The sequence below is a fragment of the Liolophura sinensis genome, chromosome 1 (assembly GCF_032854445.1).
Source record: "Liolophura sinensis isolate JHLJ2023 chromosome 1, CUHK_Ljap_v2, whole genome shotgun sequence".
Lineage (NCBI taxonomy): Eukaryota > Metazoa > Mollusca > Polyplacophora > Chitonida > Chitonidae > Liolophura > Liolophura sinensis.
Genome location: NC_088295.1, coordinates 91,442,963 through 91,462,560, shown reverse-complemented (window position 1 = coordinate 91,462,560; position 19,598 = coordinate 91,442,963). Strand labels below are relative to the sequence as shown.

General features: G+C 40.4%; 1 protein-coding gene across 1 annotated transcript in view; it reads left to right on the top strand.

Moving 5' to 3' along the window:
- Window positions 1-19,120, top strand: part of LOC135465625 (sucrase-isomaltase, intestinal-like) — a 30,877-nt gene extending 11,757 nt beyond the window's left edge. Inside the window, exons 9-24 of the mRNA XM_064742907.1 lie at window positions 1,492-2,673; window positions 7,762-7,899; window positions 8,390-8,509; window positions 9,967-10,051; window positions 10,422-10,554; window positions 11,032-11,168; window positions 11,394-11,428; window positions 11,888-12,004; window positions 12,596-12,744; window positions 13,011-13,095; window positions 13,491-13,547; window positions 13,984-14,108; window positions 14,498-14,586; window positions 16,737-16,786; window positions 17,157-17,318; window positions 18,182-19,120. Coding sequence (XP_064598977.1) covers window positions 1,492-2,673; window positions 7,762-7,899; window positions 8,390-8,509; window positions 9,967-10,051; window positions 10,422-10,554; window positions 11,032-11,168; window positions 11,394-11,428; window positions 11,888-12,004; window positions 12,596-12,744; window positions 13,011-13,095; window positions 13,491-13,547; window positions 13,984-14,108; window positions 14,498-14,586; window positions 16,737-16,786; window positions 17,157-17,318; window positions 18,182-18,250 — 2,733 coding nt within the window. The 3' untranslated portion in view covers window positions 18,251-19,120. The remainder of the gene's footprint in view (window positions 1-1,491; window positions 2,674-7,761; window positions 7,900-8,389; window positions 8,510-9,966; window positions 10,052-10,421; window positions 10,555-11,031; window positions 11,169-11,393; window positions 11,429-11,887; window positions 12,005-12,595; window positions 12,745-13,010; window positions 13,096-13,490; window positions 13,548-13,983; window positions 14,109-14,497; window positions 14,587-16,736; window positions 16,787-17,156; window positions 17,319-18,181) is intronic.
- The last annotated feature ends 478 nt before the right edge of the window (window positions 19,121-19,598 follow it).

Sequence of the window (19,598 nt, the reverse complement as noted above, 5' to 3'; positions counted from 1 at the left end):
TGAAAATGAGGTAATAAAATGTATTTTTCGAAATGGACGGAAGCAGAAAAGGTTTAAATTTTAGAAGGCAGATCTATTACAGTACCGTTGGCACTTTGTATCTAAGTCCACAGTACATACCGGTGTACATGCACGATGTAGACTTTTGTTGCTTAATTGTATGGAGAAGCGCTATTAATTGAGGTATTAATTCCCTTTGCAGATTTGAGTGACTGAATGGTGCATACAGGTGGCATCTGTAATAAGAGATGAACATTCAGCCTGACCTAGGCAGGTCAGTGTACTGTTAACCATGTTTAAACCGGACATAATGAAGAAAGACTTAAAGTCGTCTTAATATGATAATTCAGTTTGCCTCAGATATTCCACTTCTATACCGGCCCCGTTAGCACAATTGGTAGAGCGTCCGCTTCGGGAGCGATAGATCCACGGTAAAACCTGGGTTGAGTCACACCTAAAGCTTTAATAGAGGAAGTTGAAGCTTCCTCGCGTGGAGTTCAGTATGAAAGGGATAGTGCAACGACTGATTGATCCGCATCAGTATAATGGCATGGGTGGGGCAGCTTACTTGCCTTTGGTAAGTCGTCTCAGTGAAGCAGCAGTAGATAAAAGAGCGGTGGAAATCCGTCCTGCAACGAGGAGGCACATTACACGTACATGTACCCTAAGGACTCCTTCGTCGTCATATGACTGAAAAATTGTTAAGTACGACGTTAAACTTCAAGCACTCACTCATTCTCTCACTCCACTTCTGTAAAGTTAACGATGAGTAGTTTTCCAGTTCACGAAAATAGGAACGTCGCTGGTATCTGCTTTTCTGGGCTGGTTGCTGTAATTATTGGTTGAAATAATATTTAAAAAACCTTATAAGAGCTGAAGTTGTATGGGACTGAACTTATGACACTCCATAATGCTGTGTCAGATATCACCATCGTGTACTTCGTTTTTCGATATGTTGATACATATGTTTGTGTGTGTAAATTGCAATGTTATCATTTGGTACTGTTGTGTTAGGTCTGTGTGCTCTACACACATGCACTGACTGAATGCATTAACTCTGTCTAGTGTCGCGGACCCATGGACGGAGGGGGGGTCGAATCCAGCCGTGACTGCCAAACCGAGTGGTGTAAGTTTTTCCACCGAGCCTCACATAAATGCAAACATATATTTAGCCACGTTAGATTTAAATTCTATCTCTATTTTACCTGAACAAAACTAAACATTGAAAAACACAGTATCCCTCTAGTGCATTAAAGTAACCATTATATTAATAACTGCTATAATATTTGATTTTAATCACGTGACAAATGGCTTCCCCTGCCCGCAATCAAATAAGTGAAAGATTCCTGAACACCGAATTAAACAGCAATCAATCAATCAATCAATCAATCAATCAATTTGCTGAGTAGTATTCTAACAAGCACCACTTTAAACCTGTTACACAAACTATGTTCAGTATCTCTTTTTAATTGCTATGTTTTTCTTCTTCAGGGGTTTTCTTCTTGTTGGATTCTGGCTAAGAAGATGTTGACAGAGTGTGAGGAAGACTGCCAACCCCACGAGAGCACAGAACGGGAGAAGGCAGGCGACAAGGAAGCACCAAACTTTGACAGTCTACCCTCAAATCCTCCTCATAGAAAGTCTCGAAGCGCTCGCGTTGTTTTCGGAGATCGTGGATCGGCCACACAGATCAATCGTAGAGGTCACAGCGCTCAGGCGAGGACTAGCACTCGTGCGGAACTGAATACTGGGGCGAACATCCAAAAGCATGCGAAAAGCCCGATGTCAAACCGTAGAGCGGCTAGTGTACCTAAGACCGCCAGTGACGCAGGGCATGATAGAAGTTTAGAAAACAACGAGTCAGACTGGGCAGTCAGAGTAGTTAAACCGTTACTAACACATAATCATACAGCAGGGTATCGCCAGGCGCGTCAAGTCGATCAGGACGTTAGTGAAAAGGCGACAGCTGTTAGACTCCCCAAGAAAATACTACAGAAGCGTCACTCAGAACCGACCATGCGCCCAAAGCCGGACTTTACCCGATACGTGAAACCAAGATCGAATTCAGTGGGTCATATCTTTCAAGGAATACCAAGAGAGGTAACACAAACTTCAGGCGATAAATCCACTTCTAGTGGCACATTGAGACCGACCCCATGGGCTGGTGGTGGACAGGCGCACAGTAGTGGATGTTCCAACAGTTTGGACAAACCACACCAAGATCGTTTGATTGCAACCAAGAAATCGAACCTTCGCAGAAATTCCAGCCCCGGGACTATGACATACGTCGAAGAACGGGAGGCGACCTTGCGGTCACTAAGGGCTACGTCATTCAGCGCGAAACAAACCATCCTGAAGAGAGTCTCTATTGCAAACTGTTTAAATTTTAGAGACCTAAGGAATAAGTCTAAGATATTTTCCCAAAAGGCTGTGTCTTTGATATCTAATATAACAAGCAAGAGTCCTCGAGGTGACACCGGGACTTGTTTAGTAGAGAAGACTACAGAAACTTTTCCTCTGCACATGATGATGACAACGGAGGACGCAATATACGGTTTAGCGCATGCACTGGAAGTGGCTCGCCGTAACCAGCAGCTGCTAGACAAGGAACGAGACATCTGTAGCTACTCCAAACTGCCAGACCCCAGGTTTCAGCGACTCGAGCAAGCCTTAGTTAGACTAAATCAAGAGTCATGATGAACAGTCAGATGCCTATTGGACAACAGAGTTAACTGTTGATATTGCGGCCCATTTAATGAGGCATTAAACCGCCCCACCCCTACTGTAACTCAATGCAGCGCACTTTTATATTCTCATAGTTAATATTTTGACATCATATCCACCGTCTCAACCATAACATATCCTTTAATTACGTGGTTCATCCACCTGTACGATATACGATGCAGCTCAAAATAAATTAAGGTGACCAGTGCCTTATGAAACTGTAACTTAGTTATATTTTGGAAAATTATTTTAAGCATTGTGTGGTAGCTGAGTATTGTACCCTGATTTGATCTATTGTCGCTGTGCGAATCGAGAGCAAGTAGATGTATTTAGTATTGTACGATAAAAGGAGTCAGCGAGCCTTGTACAAATAATTTTGTGTCATGCACCAGAGAAGTTGTAAGCACTCCACAGGTCATGTACAGATAGATGTACTTAGTACTGTACGATAAAAGGAGCTCGCGAATCATGTACAGATAGCTGTACTTAGTATTGTAAAAAATAGGGAGTGGAAGGTGAATGGTGTAGCAGTAAATCTACTGAGTGTTGTATCATCCGAGGGGATACAGGATTACAGGATATTGCATACGTACCAGTTTTTACTTTATTTAGATACTACATAGTGTGCCCTCAGAGGAGCTGCAGGTCAAGTTAAGAAATAATGTTCCTGCCATGAGTGCTTAGCGGCTGTTTTATAGTAAGTAAGGTGGGTGAGGTATTACTTTATGTTTTTATCTCTCAGACTATGCCTTCGCCAAACACTCAGGCTACGCTGTTATGTTTAAGGGCTTAACAACGTAGTACCAAGTCTGTTCTACTCATGAAGAAATGAGTTAAAAACGGCACATTTCATGCAACGTTTTCCAGACATCTCCACAAAGTTCATATATTTAGACCAGTCACGGACAAGCTTATTCCATTACAGTTGACCCAGACATCTCTAAGCTGCGTATGCATAACGTCATGTCTCATTGTTGAGTGATGCAGGAATGTAAAATTGCACTGTACATGTATTATGACGTCATACTACTGAGCTCAGAATCTTACGTCATGAAACAAATGTTTCGTTCTTCCACATCATGTCGTCTGGGTGTAAACTATCAAAAACATGAAAACAGAAGCGATATCTATAAACCGTGCGAAATAAGACTTTTATCACTGAAGGAAATTCCGATAGTTCACCTTTATATAAAGAACAAAAGCAAATCTAACAAGTAAACAATCTCAAATTTTTTTCATTTGTGGACAAAAACAGTATGAAATCATATTACTCGGGGAGGTAAACGCACTGGACGGTGTGTTGCGTGACACACTCGATGTTGTTTGAAACGTCATCCTTATTTAATATGTATATTTGCTCATGGCCCGCAACTAACAGCGCGGTAGAATAGATATTAAAGACAGCCTTTTGAGAAAATATCTTACACTTATTCCTTAGATCTCTAAAAAATTTTTAACCTCGTCCACCTTATTCACTATAAAACTACCCCTAGACACCCATGGCTGACAACAATTCTATAACCTTTCCCAAAACGCTTAATGCGGGTAGTCTAACAATTAAATATGAAAAACTCCAGGCATGTTTACAAACACTTTCACACCAATACGACGTAGCTTTGGAAGACCCCAGCAAAGTTATTCTAAATAGCACGCCCTGCAACGTCATACACACCAAGCAAAACCATTCTTTCTAGACAAAAGGGGTATCAGTCTATATAGCCACTGATTTCAGTTCGAACCAGTATCAAGCTGATGACAAACCCGGCTGTTCAAAATAATCTGTGAAGTGTTTAGAACAGTGAAACATTCGTTGGTAGCGGTCTGCTTGTTGCCAAGTGTTGTTTACATATCGTCTGAAGCACGTTGATTATTACATGTACGGCTCGATCTTTCTGTGATGTAATAGACTTCACCGGAAATAAAACAAAAAGTTGCCGATCATCCTCCATATACTGATTACATATGCTTAACCTGTCTGTGACGTCATGACGTCACAACAGCTTTCGCTGTGGATGGAGTGTCGGGAAACGATGCTCTGCTTTAACCTCTACATCCTTTCACTTTTGTCAGCGAAAACAACACCCTTTTTTATGATATACCCGTCTATTCTATTTGGGTCATCCAACAAGTGTTTTGCATGTGCACCAAAGATAGTAAAATCGAGATTTATAGTCTTTGATCGTCTTCCCTGTATGTAATATGAAAACGGTGGATTGTTATAGAATGACCATTTTACATCAGATTATGTTTTTGATATGCTAGTAATGCTAGACTAGATTACGTTACAGCAATGCGCTAATATGTTATCGGCGACACGATACCCCAAAAAACCAAAGAACTTATTTTGTTGGAACAGAACAAGTATGTCATACGTAACATAATATTTTGTAGCAATAACGTAATCTGTTCTGTCATTTTACGGGAATAGCTTTTAGTGTTACAAACCCGTAATTACTGTATAGTGCACAATATACGTTAAATACCTAAATACCTAGAACCATATAGGATAAATATCGTTCATGTACCAGTAGTGTACAATCTTTGGAACAATATACGATAAATACCGTTCATGTACCAGTAGTGTACAATCATTGAACCAATATACGATAAATGCCTGTCATATACCAGCAGTGTACAATCCTTGGAACAATATAGGATAAATACCGTTCATGTACCATTAGTGTACAATCTTTGGAACAATATGCGATAAAATACCGTTCATGTACCAGTAGTGAACAATCCTTAGAACAATATACGATAAATACCTGTCATGTACCAGTAGTGTACAATCCTTGGAACAATATACGATAAATAACTGTCTCATACTAGTAGTGTACAATCCTTACAACAATATACGATAAATACCGTTCATGTACCAGTAGTGTACAGTCCTTAGAACAATATGCGATAAATACCGTGCATGTACCAATAGTGTACACTCCTTAGATCAATATGCTAAAAAACTATCTCATACTAGTAGTTATATATATTAACGTCATGTCCGACATTCGTATACCACTGGTAGTCCGTAAATGGCTTTCCAAGTCGATAATCGCAAGACACTAGCTCCCAGAGACAAAGGTATGTAAGAAATTATAGAAATAGGAAATAAAGCCGGTAACACACAAGAGAGAAGCATCAGTCATCAGTTTTCAATGATGCCGGGCAGACAGTGGATACCTCAGGCATGAACTCCATACCAAAGTTCAAATTTGTAGTCAGTGAATGAGTAAAATGTCAAATAACAATTAAACAAGTATCTCAGTCGCGCTTTGATTGCAACTGTTCATAAAGGCAACATGCTGATGTAATGAGCATGGCTGCCTTTACGGCCCCTAGCCCCAGGTTAAGCGTTATTAGATACAGTTCGAAAATGACGAGCGTAACAGACCTTAATCGAACAGATTGTGATTTAAAAGTAACGGACGATTACGTCTTTCCCGTTCCCCTTTCTGTATAAAAGCTGTCTGCAAGATAGACGGTTACACTCGGCAACCAGCGCCATCTATGTTGTTAAATACCATGTACGCGATAGATATGTAAATAAGGATAACGGCGCCGTCTATGTGGTTGATCACAATGCAGATCGCCAGAGATTCTGAACGCTCTGTCCTTACCTGCCAGGTAGAGTGTTATACTCATTGTAACATTTGAGGAACTTAGAATGAAGGCGTTTGATGGAGTATCCTTGACAAACTAGTTTTTGAACTGGCTTCTTTCAGAGGCATTTAGGAGCTGGGGAGGTATAGATTGACAGAGGCATTACTTATGGATAACAATAAATCCAGGAGTTGTTATCCATAAGTAATGCCTCTGTCAATCTATAGTTTTTGAACTAACAACTTGTGACGCAGATTAAAGTCATCACAATGCACGCAAGATCTGACAAATGCTACAAGTCCAGATATGTATACGCCATATGCAGGACTCTTTGGTGTAGTGTACAATCCTAAGAACAATATATGATAAATACCTGCCTTATACCAGTATGGTACAATCCTTGGAACAACATGCAATAAATACTTGTCATGTACCAGTACTGTACAATCCTTACAACAATATGCGATAAATACTTGTCATGTACCAGTACTGTACAATCCTTACAACAATATGCGATAAATACCTGTCATGCACCAGTACTGTACAGTCCTTACAACAATATGCGATAAATACCTGTCATGCACCAGTACTGTACAATCCTTACAACAATATGCGATAAATACCTGTCATGCACCAGTACTGTACAATCCTTACAACAATATACGATAAATACCTGTCATGCACCAGTACTGTACAATCCTTACAACAATATGCGATAAATACCTGTCATGCACCAGTACTGTACAATCCTTACAGCAATATGCGATAAATACCTGTCATGCACCAGTACTGTACAATCCTTACAACAATATGCGATAAATACCTGTCATGCACCAGTACTGTACAATCCTTACAACAATATGCGATAAATACCTGTCATGCACCAGCACTGTACAATCCTTACAACAATATGCGATAAATACCTGTCATGCACCAGCACTGTACAATCCTTACAACAATATGCGATAAATACCTGTCATGCACCAGCACTGTACAATCCTTACAGCAATATGCGATAAATACCTGTCATGCACCAGCACTGTACAATCCTTACAACAATATACGATAAGTACCTGTCATGCACCAGTACTGAACAATCCTTACAACAATATACGATAAATACCTGTCATGCACCAGTACTGTACAATCCTTACAACAATATGCGATAAATACCTGTCATGCACCAGTACTGTACAGTCCTTACAACAATATGCGATAAATTACTGTCATGTACCAGGAGTGTGCAACCTTTAAAACAATATACGTTAAATACCCGTCATAGATGAATGTTGCCCAAGACGTATTCTGAACACAATCAAAGAAATAAATAGGTTATATGTTGTAGTAATCTGATTTATTGGTTATGAGAAGTCATGGATTTTCCGATAAACTGTTCCATCACATGTTGACCCCATTCTAACCTATTTCCCCTGACAGGATCCAGCGATTGGATGTGATCCTGCGAAGCTGGATCGAGCTCGTGAGAACAGCCCTGGGTACCGACTGTACGAGGAGGGCCTGGAGAGCGGCGTGTACATCAAACAGGCTGGCACGGATCAGCCACTAGTCGGCAAAGTCAGTATATACACATGCGCTATACATGCACAGGAGAGTCCAAGTGCTGGTTATTTCTGTTCGTCTTTGTGGTAATAATGAATGTCAAGACAGTCATTAGCCATTTTGGTCACAAAACAAAGTTTTTCCCCTCATACTCATACTATATGTAACAAGTTGGCCTTCGTTAACTGAAAAGAAGCACATGATCCAACATTCGCACATGTGTATAATACAGAGCTATGTTTTTACCAGAAGCTAATATGATAACGTAGTCTGTTGGATGTTCTTGAGTAAGAACACGTAAAACGAATATTTAGCAAAATGTCTTCATGATGATTATTCACGTAAATTTTTTTCGAAGGGTGAAACCAATATAAAAGGCACATGACAATTACTGGGAGTAATACATAGTCTAAGGGAATAATATTTGGTAAGGGCATATGCATAACCACAAACCTACAGGCAAATGTAATTACGATGCTCTTTGTGACTTCTGCCTCTCGACCAGGTTTGGCCTGGCTTAACAGTTTTCCCAGACTTCACCAACGAGAAAACGGCAGACTGGTGGAGAAAGTGGATACAGTATTTCTACTATAAGGAGAACGTCAAATTTGATGGTTTGTGGATTGTAAGTGTCTTGCTAAGGTACAGATGGAAATGTGTGCTCGTGTGGCCATTTGGAAAATCTAACGCTTGTAAGTGAATGTCACTAGTCTTCCACCAGTATGGTTTGCACATTTGTGTCACACGGTGTGAAAGTCCGTAAGTAACATCCACATGGTCGGTGGTATACCCCGTCACCCAGAGTTTCTGCACCCATCAAATGGTCGGTGGTATATCCCATCACCCAGGGTTTCTGCACCCATCAAGTGGTCGGTGGAATACCCAGGCACCCAGGGTTTCTGCACCCATCAAATGGTCGGTGGTATATCCCATCACCCAGGGTTTCTGCACCCATCAAATGGTCGGTGGTATATCCCATCACCCAGGGTTTCTGCACTCATCAAGTGGTCGGTGGTATACCCCGTCACCCAGGGTTTCTGCACCCATCAAGTGGTCGGTGGAATACCCAGGCAACCAGGGTTTCTGCACCCATCAAATGGTCGGTAGTATATCCTATCACCCAGGCTTTATGCACCCATCAAATGGTCGGTGGAATACCCAGGCACCCAGGGTTTCTGCACCCATCAAATGGTCAGTGCTATACCTTGTCACCCAGGGGTTCTGCACCCATCAAATGGTCGGTGGTATACCCCGTCACCCAGGGTTTCTGCACCCATCCAATGGTCAGTGCTATCCCCTTCACCCAGGCTTTCTGCACCCACACCATTGACCGCCATCGTATAAATGTAAGTTCAAAATTCTCGAGTATAGCTTTACACATCAGTCAATCAATCAGTCAGTCATAGCTGTACGTAAGTTTTTTTTTACTGCTGTGGGCTAGTGTTAAATGCGTTTATATCATAAACAATAAAATCGGTGTTAATATCCAGTCCATTTAGGCAGAAAGCTTAAAAGTTGGCACTACCTTGATTGGAGTTGAACACAAATGTCATACATGTTGACATCTGCACAACGTGCTGATAACAGTGCTATATATGTGCGTACATTGAGCCAGGCCACTGTGTGCAGACATTTCTTCATACAGCCAAAATAATGTTGAAAGCGACATGGAGACCAGTAAAGCAACGTCACTAAATACAACCTTCGTGGCTGAGGTGTTTCTGTGCCAATGCGGCGCAGTGACAAAAGGCTCTTAACAATGCGGTCGTTAAGAGTTCAAGTTCAGCCAATATTGGCTTCCTTTCCGGTCGTACGTGGCAAGGTATGCCAGGAACCTGCGGATGGCCATGGGTTTCCCGCACCATAATGCTGGCAGTCGTCGTATGAGTAAAATATTCTTGAATACGGCGTTAAACACCAGTCAAATAAATAAATCTCATATTGCCTCTAATCAGTTACCCGTCTTAATATTGAAAATAGATACTTGTCTGATATAGGCACTGGGATTACACCAGTGACGGTATTTAGTTGTCTATGATGTAGTCTCAACGCTTAATGAATAATTTATCTCCGTGTATTTAGGACATGAACGAACCTGCCAGTTTCATCGACGGTTCCAAAGAAGGCTGTGACATCAACAAGTGGAACAATCCCCCGTTTATCCCCGGTGAGATATAACCATATTGACTCGTCCCGTAGGCTATATATGTGTAGCGATTGGACATATATAACGATCTCTTTAGCTATCATGCTCGTGCTAAAGAATATGTTGAGGTTTTCTGTACATGTCTGCTACATACATGTTTTCAAAAAACTCATGTAGGCTACCATTACTGCGCGAATGGTAACTGTAACGTGTCATTTCCTTGAAATGTAGTCAATTGATTACCTTATATATCAACACCCGTCACAAGAGGATATGATGGCATTTCATTATGGGCACCTCTCAACATAAAGCCTTCGGGTTTTCTATGTCTTAAAATATTCGACTCGGTCCGTTTTTGTTTTTAACAAGGCCACTTTGCGTGATTTTCTAGGTTTGGTCGACAAGGATGATCAGACTAGAAAGTCTCTGTTCAAAACGATATGTATGGATTCTGAGCAGAGCTGGGGTCGCCATTATGACGTGCACAGTCTGTATGCTCACAGCGAGGCGATACAGACGTACAAGTAGGTTTCGATATCAACTAATCTCATCAGCGATAATGTTGAACTCGCCAGATCGTATAAGTTAATTGGATGTTGTCGTAAGCTTTCAAAAAAGCGACAACTGTGAACACCGTTTAAAACTAAAATGCCACAACAGAAATGACGACTTAAGAACTTACATGCAAAAACGATAAACAACCTCAAAATATATTTTATATATTATGAGACATATATTATCCAACTAAATAAATTCCAAGCTGTTCTGCCTACCATGTGTATAATACAAGATATTGCGAAAAATCAGTGAAGGGAGTATGAGTTACATGTCACTCACATGGCTCTTTGACCTCTATGTCACCTCTAATTTCTACATGAGCCATGAAGAGTCAACTTTAATGTATTCATCCAAAGTGCCAGCTTGCACTGTATGATTCTTATTCCGTGCGACAGTCTGAGTTATGATCGAAATCTTTGGGAGTTGTCGACCTCTGATTTCAGCGCCTTGAGAAGCTTATTTCCCGAGAAGCGACCTCTGGTGTTGACCAGGTCTAACTACGCGGGTACGTCCCAGTATGCCATCCACTGGCTGGGGGATAACACAGCCTCGTGGGAGCAACTGCGGGAATCTATCATAGGTGATGCTAACTGACGACAATAAGTTCGTGTGTGTACAAATGACTTATGTTTTGTGAATGAAACAAGCATTTACATTACTTCATTATTGTGGTACCATATGACAGACAAAATGTCTTTACAATTTTCAAAATAATAGCCAATTCAACCTGCAAGAGCCTATTTTGAGCACAGTCAACTTTTTTTCTAGATTTTTTTTGTGTTAAAACCATTTTGTTTCTTTCCAGGTATTCTAGAGTACAGCATCTTTGGATTTTCTGTAGTAAGTATATCGTATATGCTAATCACTTATCGTAAACGCATAATCATGGGATAGCGAGCATATTGAGGGTGGCGGAACCTACCTCCCCTGCTTGGAGAACGCCACATAGCCCTGTGGTAAGGTGTTGTGCTTCTCGCCTGCAAGTGCCGGTTCAATCATATATTGAAGGACATATGTGTAACATATCATATCTGTGGAACTGACCGCCAGTTTCTTCCACCCATGAAATCGTCCAACATCGTATAATAAGTAAAGCATTAATCCAATAGATAATTAATAAAACCGACCCAATATAGTATAAGTTAAAAGCTCTTGACGCAGAGCTCAGAATATCTGCCTCGAAGGGTTTTACGATTTTGAACGAAGTGAAATAAACTACACGGGCAGTTCTTTGTTACACATCCGGAAGGAAATCAGTGCTACACCTGGGTGTTCACGTCGTCTTTGTTTTGCTTTTAGACGGGTCCGGATATATGTGGTTTTTGGGAGGAAGCCTCCGAAGAGCTCTGCATGAGATGGATGGAACTGGGTGCGTTTTATCCCTTTTCAAGAAACCACAACTGCCACTTGAACAAGGTATGTGATATGTTTGATACAGCTTTTTAATCCCAGTCAATGTGAGGTATAACAGATTCTAAATAGTTAAGAATTGCTTTCTTGTCACCTTTGTTCAGTACATTCTTTGTGAAGATCTTACCCTATTCTGAATCCTGTGCAGTCTATATGGAAAATGTCCCAAGTACGTTAAGTGTACAGTGTACTTAGACTTGTCTACTTTGCCCTGAACTGAACTGGGATCCGTCTCACATTCAACTGCAGACTGATATGATGTGCTGTGACAAGGTGCGCACGACCAAGTATATGCGTTTACCTGAACCCAAATGTCAAAACACAAATGTTTCGGGTTTATGACTTAATGTGCAATTTAGGAAGTGTCCTATCGTATAAAAGTACAAAAGCTTCTTGGGTCGTCAAAATGACTTTAACCTTTAAGCTCTTGAAAGGTCGCTTTGGTCAGTCCTGAAATCAAGTAGCCTGCCATGGTGACATCAACGATGATACTGTGAAAAGAGGTGGGGGTAGGGCTGAGGAATTGGTCCTCAGTATGTCCATGTACGTAAAAATATATCCTTCAAGAATGGCTGTAAGACCTTTCAACTATTGTAGCACAAGGACCCGGCAGCGTACGGATCAAAGATGATTTCCGTATCCAGAAATGCTCTGTACACCAGGTATAAACTTCTCCCATACCTGTACACACTGGTACATCTGGCCAGTGTCCGCGGATCTACGGTGGCCCGACCGCTGTTTCACGAGTAGGTAACACAGGCGAGGGAATCATATCACTACTTATTTCTTTAATACATGACTAGCATTTGTAAATTGATTTGAGTACGTTTGACTTTCCAGTATTTCGTCTGCCTGGCCATCTGAATGTCTAACACTGTTCACTTTTCTTCTGTGATGTCATTGGAAAATGATGCAAAAACATTTGTCGGTCTGCGGTTTCGTCATTTATGCAATAAGCTAGTGGGATACTAATGTGTTTTGGTATAAACAAACCTATTGTCATCTTGAACAGATTTCCCAGTGATGAGACCACCTGGAGTATAGACAGGCAGTTTTTGTGGGGATCTTCCTTAATGATATCACCAGCTCTTGAACAGGTAGAGTATTACCAAAGTTGTAGTGTTTTCTTTTGAATGTTCACGAGTCTGTACAAAACACTTGACCCTTCATAACAAACTGATTGATTCACTTGAAATTTGCCACATTTACCATATGTTTTGGCTTATACAGAAGATCGCTCATTCAACACTATAACTTTTGTACACCTCTTTATTCTCCTACACACTAGTACTACAAAACCTCCCACACATACATATATACAGTAGTACTACATACATACATACATACATACATACAGTAGTACTACATACATACATACATACATACATACATACATACATACATGGAGTAGTGCTACAGACTTGTGCTATTAAGGCCTTTTGAAGCCCATATACATGATTTGCTAACCTCATAAAATTGACGTGTGTTTTAGGATCAGCGTATAGTACATGCGTATTTTCCGGAAGGCGTCTGGTTCAATTATTACACTGTAAGTATGTGCACATAACTCGTATCCACTTATGTGTAGACTTTCAGGTTTTGGTTTCAGAGAGTTACCTTTAAAACAAAATGTAACGAAAAACGAAATAAACCGAAAGTGTGGTTGACATTCTTATATTTTAAAATTATGTGTTGTCAACCGAAAATGTGTTTACAACAATACGGCATGCGTGGGACCGTTTTAAAGGGATTTACAACAACGGTTAGAATTTAACAATTACTGAGGTAAAGTGATAGTAGGCCGAATTAAATGATCATAGTTTTTTATAATGTATAACGCCAAATCAGTAATGTTGCTACATTGACTAGTTTTAATCTCCATGCTGTAGTCGTTGATATTTATAGCAAGTGATCTACTGCGGTGTCTACTGCCATTTATGAATTGTTGTAGCACGTCGTGTAACCGTTTTTTTTCTCAATGCAAGGGTGAACAGACCTCAGATTTTGCGCACCATGTTAAACTGAACACGCCTCTTGAGCACATCAATCTTCATGTTAGGGGCGGAGCTGTAATACCGTGGCAGGAGCCTTCGGTCACCGCCTCCGCCAGGTAAGCAATATACTTCTCATACCATTTCAAGTTCCTCCCAATCAAGTTATGAAAGTTATTTTACGATATATAGTTAAATATGCTGCCGATAAGATGGAATGATATGTCCCGGAGTCTGTCTTCTTCCAAGTGAAATAGTCTTGCGAATTTCATAAAATACCAACCCTCTAAATACAGCTTATATCGAGAGCATTCGTAAACTGTTGCTGTGATACCACTGTAATTGTTCTCAAGAAAATCATACATATCTGTACGGACAGGCCTCACTGCTTGTTATCCTTGGAATGGTGTCCACCCTTCTTCAAAGTCCTACAAATACATTAACTGGTGTACCCTGATGCCAATCGTGATGGTTTTCCAGTTAGAATGTAGCTTCCACTTCTTTTCAGCCGTACAAATGCCTTTGGTCTACTGGTGGCCCTTGATGTTAAGCGCGAAGCTGTCGGTTCTCTGTATTGGGATGATGGCGAGTCATATGGTATGTGGGAGGGTCTTATCATTTCTCCTCGCTCGCATCTATACATCCATTATTGAGCTTATGCGTCAAAACAGTTTACCAGCCCTAAACCAAGATTGGCCTTCCGGGTCAGTATTCGCAAAGCCAAATTAGAACACAAACCACCAACGATGTAAAGTACATAAAGTACAAAATTAGGACGGAATTAGCACTGTTCTGCAGTCATACCATTGCCTAGCACTGTTCTGTAGTCATACCATCGAATAACATGGTTCTGTAGTCATACTATTGAATAGCACTGTTTTGTAGTCATACCATTGAATAGCACTGTTCTGTAGTCATGCCATTGAATAGCATGGTTCTGTAGTTATACCATTGAATAGCACTGTTCTGTAGTCATACCATTGAATAGCACTGTTCTGTAGTCATACCATTGAATAGCACAGCTTTGTACTGATACCAATGAATAGCACTGTCATGTAGTCATACAATTGAATAGCACTGTTCTGTAGTCATACCATTGAATAGCACTGTTCTGTAGTCATACCATTGAATAACACTGTTCTGTAGTCATACCATTGAATAGCACTGTTCTGTAGTCATACCATTGAATAGCACTGTTCTGTAGTCATACCATTGAATAGCACCGTTCTGTAGTCATACCATTGAATAGCACTGTTCTGTAGTCATGCCATTGAATAGCATGGTTCTGTAGTTATACCATTGAATAGCACTGTTCTGTAGTCATACCATTGAATAGCACTGTTCTGTAGTCATACCATTGAATAGCACAGCTCTGTACTGATACCAATGAATAGCACTGTCATGTAGTCATACAATTGAATAGCACTGTTCTGTAGTCATACCATTGAATAGCATGGTTCTGTAGTTATACCATTGAATAGCACTGTTCTGTAGTCATACCATTGAATAGCACTGTTCTGTAGTCATACCATTGAGTAGCACTGTTCTGTAGTCATACCATTGAGTAGCACTGTTCTGTAGTCATACCATTGAATAGCACTGTTCTGTAGTCATACCATTGAATAGCATGGTTCTGTAGTCATACCATTGAATAGCACTGTTCTGTAGTCATACCAATGAATAGCACTGTCCTGTAGTCATACCATTGAGTAGCACAGCTCTGTAGTCATACCATTGAATAGCACTGTTCTGTGGTCATACCATTGAATAGCACTGTTCTGTAGTCATACCATTGAATAGCACTGTTCTGTAGTCATACCACTGACTAGCACTGTTCTGTAGCCATACCATTGAATAGCACTGTTCTGTAGTCATACCATTGAATAGCACTGTTCTGTAGCCATACCATTGACTAGCACTGTTCTGTAGTCATACCATTGAATAACACTGTTCTGTAGTCATACCACTGAATAGCACTGTTCTGTAGTCATACCATTGAATAGCACTGTTCTGTAGTCATACCATTGAATAGCACTGTTCTGTAGCCATACCATTGAATAGCACTGTTCTGTAGTCATACCATTGAATAGCACTTTTCTGTAGTCATACTATTGAATAGCACTGTTCTGTAGTCATACCATTGAATAGCACTGTTCTGTAGTCATACCATTGAATAGCACTTTTCTGTAGTCATACCATTGAATAGCACTGTTCTGTAGTCATACCATTGAATAGCACTGTTCTGTAGTCATACCATTGACTAGCACTGTTCTGTAGTCATACCATAGAATAGCACTGTTCTGTAGTCATACCATTGACTAGCACTGTTTTGTAGTCATACCATTGAATAGCACTGTTCTGTAGTCATACCATTGACTAGCACTGTTCTGTAGTCATACCATTGAATAACACTGTTCTGTAGTCATACCATTGAATAGCATGGTTCTGTAGTCATACCATTGAATAGCACTGTTCTGTAGTGATACCAATGAATAGCACTGTTCTGTAGTCATACCATTGAATAGCACTGTTCTGTAGTCAGACCATTGAATAGCACTGTTCTGTAGTCATACCATTGAATACCGGGCAGGTTATGGAAGATCTGTTGTAGTTTCCATAGTGCAATGTTACATTGTGAAGTGTAATATGAGAAACATTCTGAAAGCCATAACTGCAGACAGCACATTCGACTAACTTACGGAGACTATAATGTGACTGTATGTACATATATTTCTACATATGAACAGGTACCTACGAAGATGGCGCATACCTGCAGCTTGATTTTACAGTGAAGGCAGTAAGTGCGTTCTTCATAATAGTACAAGTACAAAATAATTGTGTGTATAACATAGACCTTCCATGTAGACCCATGGTCCATGGTTGTTTCGCATTGTTTGTTTTAAAGAGAACAAAGGTAAAGACCATTACGAACTGTTGATACAGTTTTATAATATAACTACATTTAGTTTACAACAATGCAGTATGTATATACAAGAAGTATGATTTTGATTCTTTTGTCAGACACGGAACGGAGAATTTCCACTCCTCTCCAAGTACTGGTGTCATTTCCATTGGAGATGATCCATGTGAAGTATTGTGAAACTATTTGTACGTATATTCATCACAACATACCTTGTATTTTACATTATCATTTCATCGCTCGTCAGGAGGCTTTGCAGATACAGGTATTACATAATAACTACCGTGAAGCTGACAACCTTTTCCTGGAAACAGTGGACCTGTATGGCCTGTTACTACCACCAAGAAAAGTACTTCTGAACGGCAGGGAACAACACTCATCGGGAGTTGAATATTCGCCGTGCACAAAGGTAAGTCGCGCGACAAAAAAACAGCCTAATGGGATTTCTCATGCAGGTCGCATGTATGAAATTCTATGTTTGTTTGTTACTACCTGCTTACTCATCATATCTACTAGTAGCTTACCAGTAGTAAAATGAGTGTTTCCTACATTTGTACTGATCGCAAACAACTCGCCATCATGATTTGAACTCAGAGGCATTAGATGTACCTGTACCTCAGTGGAATATGTTTCCGTATCTCATTACAAACATGCGCTTAATGCTTCGGATCATAAGATCTATGTCATTTAAAAAGCTCAGGAACAATATAGTAAGGTTGTTATTTCTCCGAATCAAAGACTAAGTGCATTTTTAGTGCACATCAACTAAAAAAAAAAACACGGGGATTTTCTGTGTTCAAAATATAGTGCAAATGTATCTCTCATGGACGAACCCAGTATGATGCATGAGCGAGGACAAACTAGTAAATATTGCCGATGTGACGTTAAGCCAGAATCATTGATTGAATATCCATTGCATGATGTGATCATTTAGACATGTAACTGTGCTCAAAGTTTTGGTTTCTACCTGATCTAAATTAACATTATGAGGCGTAAGACGTGTGTTCTTGTCCAGACATGAACCTGAATTTTGGAAGAATGGCTCTAAGGTAGATAACTTTCAAGATTTTCCAAATGTCACAAGGTACGTATATTACTGTTCACTTTTTCCGTAGAAGCCCTCTGCTTCGTCCTGGCAAGTGTCACAGATTTAATTTCTGTGTTGTATATGGCCGGCGGAAATTGTACTGTGCGCATGCGGACAGGTCTTCTAAGGATCAATGATCATCATGGAAACAAAATGCAGTAACTCACATGCTCTATATATTTTAGTCCGCCAGGCTAACACATCTTCACCTGATGCTGACAGAATCCCACACCGTCGAGTGGCTGTCCTTCTAGGCCGTGTTCCACCAATGACAGCACGGGAACATGCCCATGGAGACCAGAACATCACAGCTATTCCTCTATCTTCACCAGCATCTTCATAGCATGGTGTTCAATGCTATTTTGGACAGCGATAATGGCGAACTGAAAGCAATGCATAAGAATTCACATTCCACGGGACATTATTATGGTGCTCTCTGTGAGCAGAGAATGGGGCACCACATTTACACAGACATTTTTTTTATTATTGTACATCGGAGTCAAACACCATAAAAACATAGTAATTAGCTCCTAATTCGTTTTATAAGAAATATAGAAAAAAATATTCAGAATAAAGAAAGAGGAGCTTTGCTCTGTTTTGTTCTCTCCATAGAGGCCCATTCCAATGAAAATCAACTGTCCAATTTACATTCAGTCACTTCGATATGGCGTCGTCACACACGTGCTAAACTCTAACCAAAGTATCATCGCCAACAGGCTCCATTTGCCTTTTACTTTCACTTTCTTGTTCTTTTCTTGACTGTTTGAAGCACAGTTAATACCAGCTACTACTTCTCTTGCTTCCTCTCGTTCTTCAGGTTTAGGTTACCAGAGATTTTCGGCCCCACGTCACATGTGTATGAAGGTGTACGTGAAGTGTCGTAAGAGTGTGTGTTGTCGTTATCGGCTTCAAATAAGTCAAAAATATTTGTGATCTCTCTCAACAGTTATTATTTCGTTTAAAGAAGAATTCATGAAGAATCACGGAAATGTAAAACAATACTGGTGTTAGCAGTACCTGTATCACTGAGCTCCTGCGTCAGCTACAAAGCAGGTTAGGTTCAGAATCATATTTGTACCAAAGCAGAATATAAAACCCATTGCGTAAACCTTTTCTAAAATATCGAGGATTTCGTTTGTTATATTGTCTGTTTTACTATAGTGCGATATTCAGCACATTTAGCATGCCGTTAGGTTTATAACAGCGTCTGCTGTAAGTTCTAGTCAGGAAACTCGGACCAGTTTAGCCGCTGAAAGCTTGACAGTGCGCATGGCACATCTCCGGGCACCTTGTCGTCTTTCTAAGTTGATCGTCTTGTGAAGTTGATCGTCGTGTGAAGTTGATCATTGCAGCTTGACATGTAGCGGTCTGTGCAGACGCTTCTTCTCAGCCCATATTGTTGTCTTCTGAGTTTCACATCTACAGCTTTACAGGTACGCACGTCACATGCCGGCCGTCGGCAACTTTGTCATCTTATTGTGAGTTTGATCAGTGCATCCTTCCAGGTACACGGTCGCTTATGGTCTTCTCAGATGAGTTTGAGTACTACAGCTTTGCAGGTACACACCCTACTTCTTTGGCGACTAGCCCCGTCATCGCCTT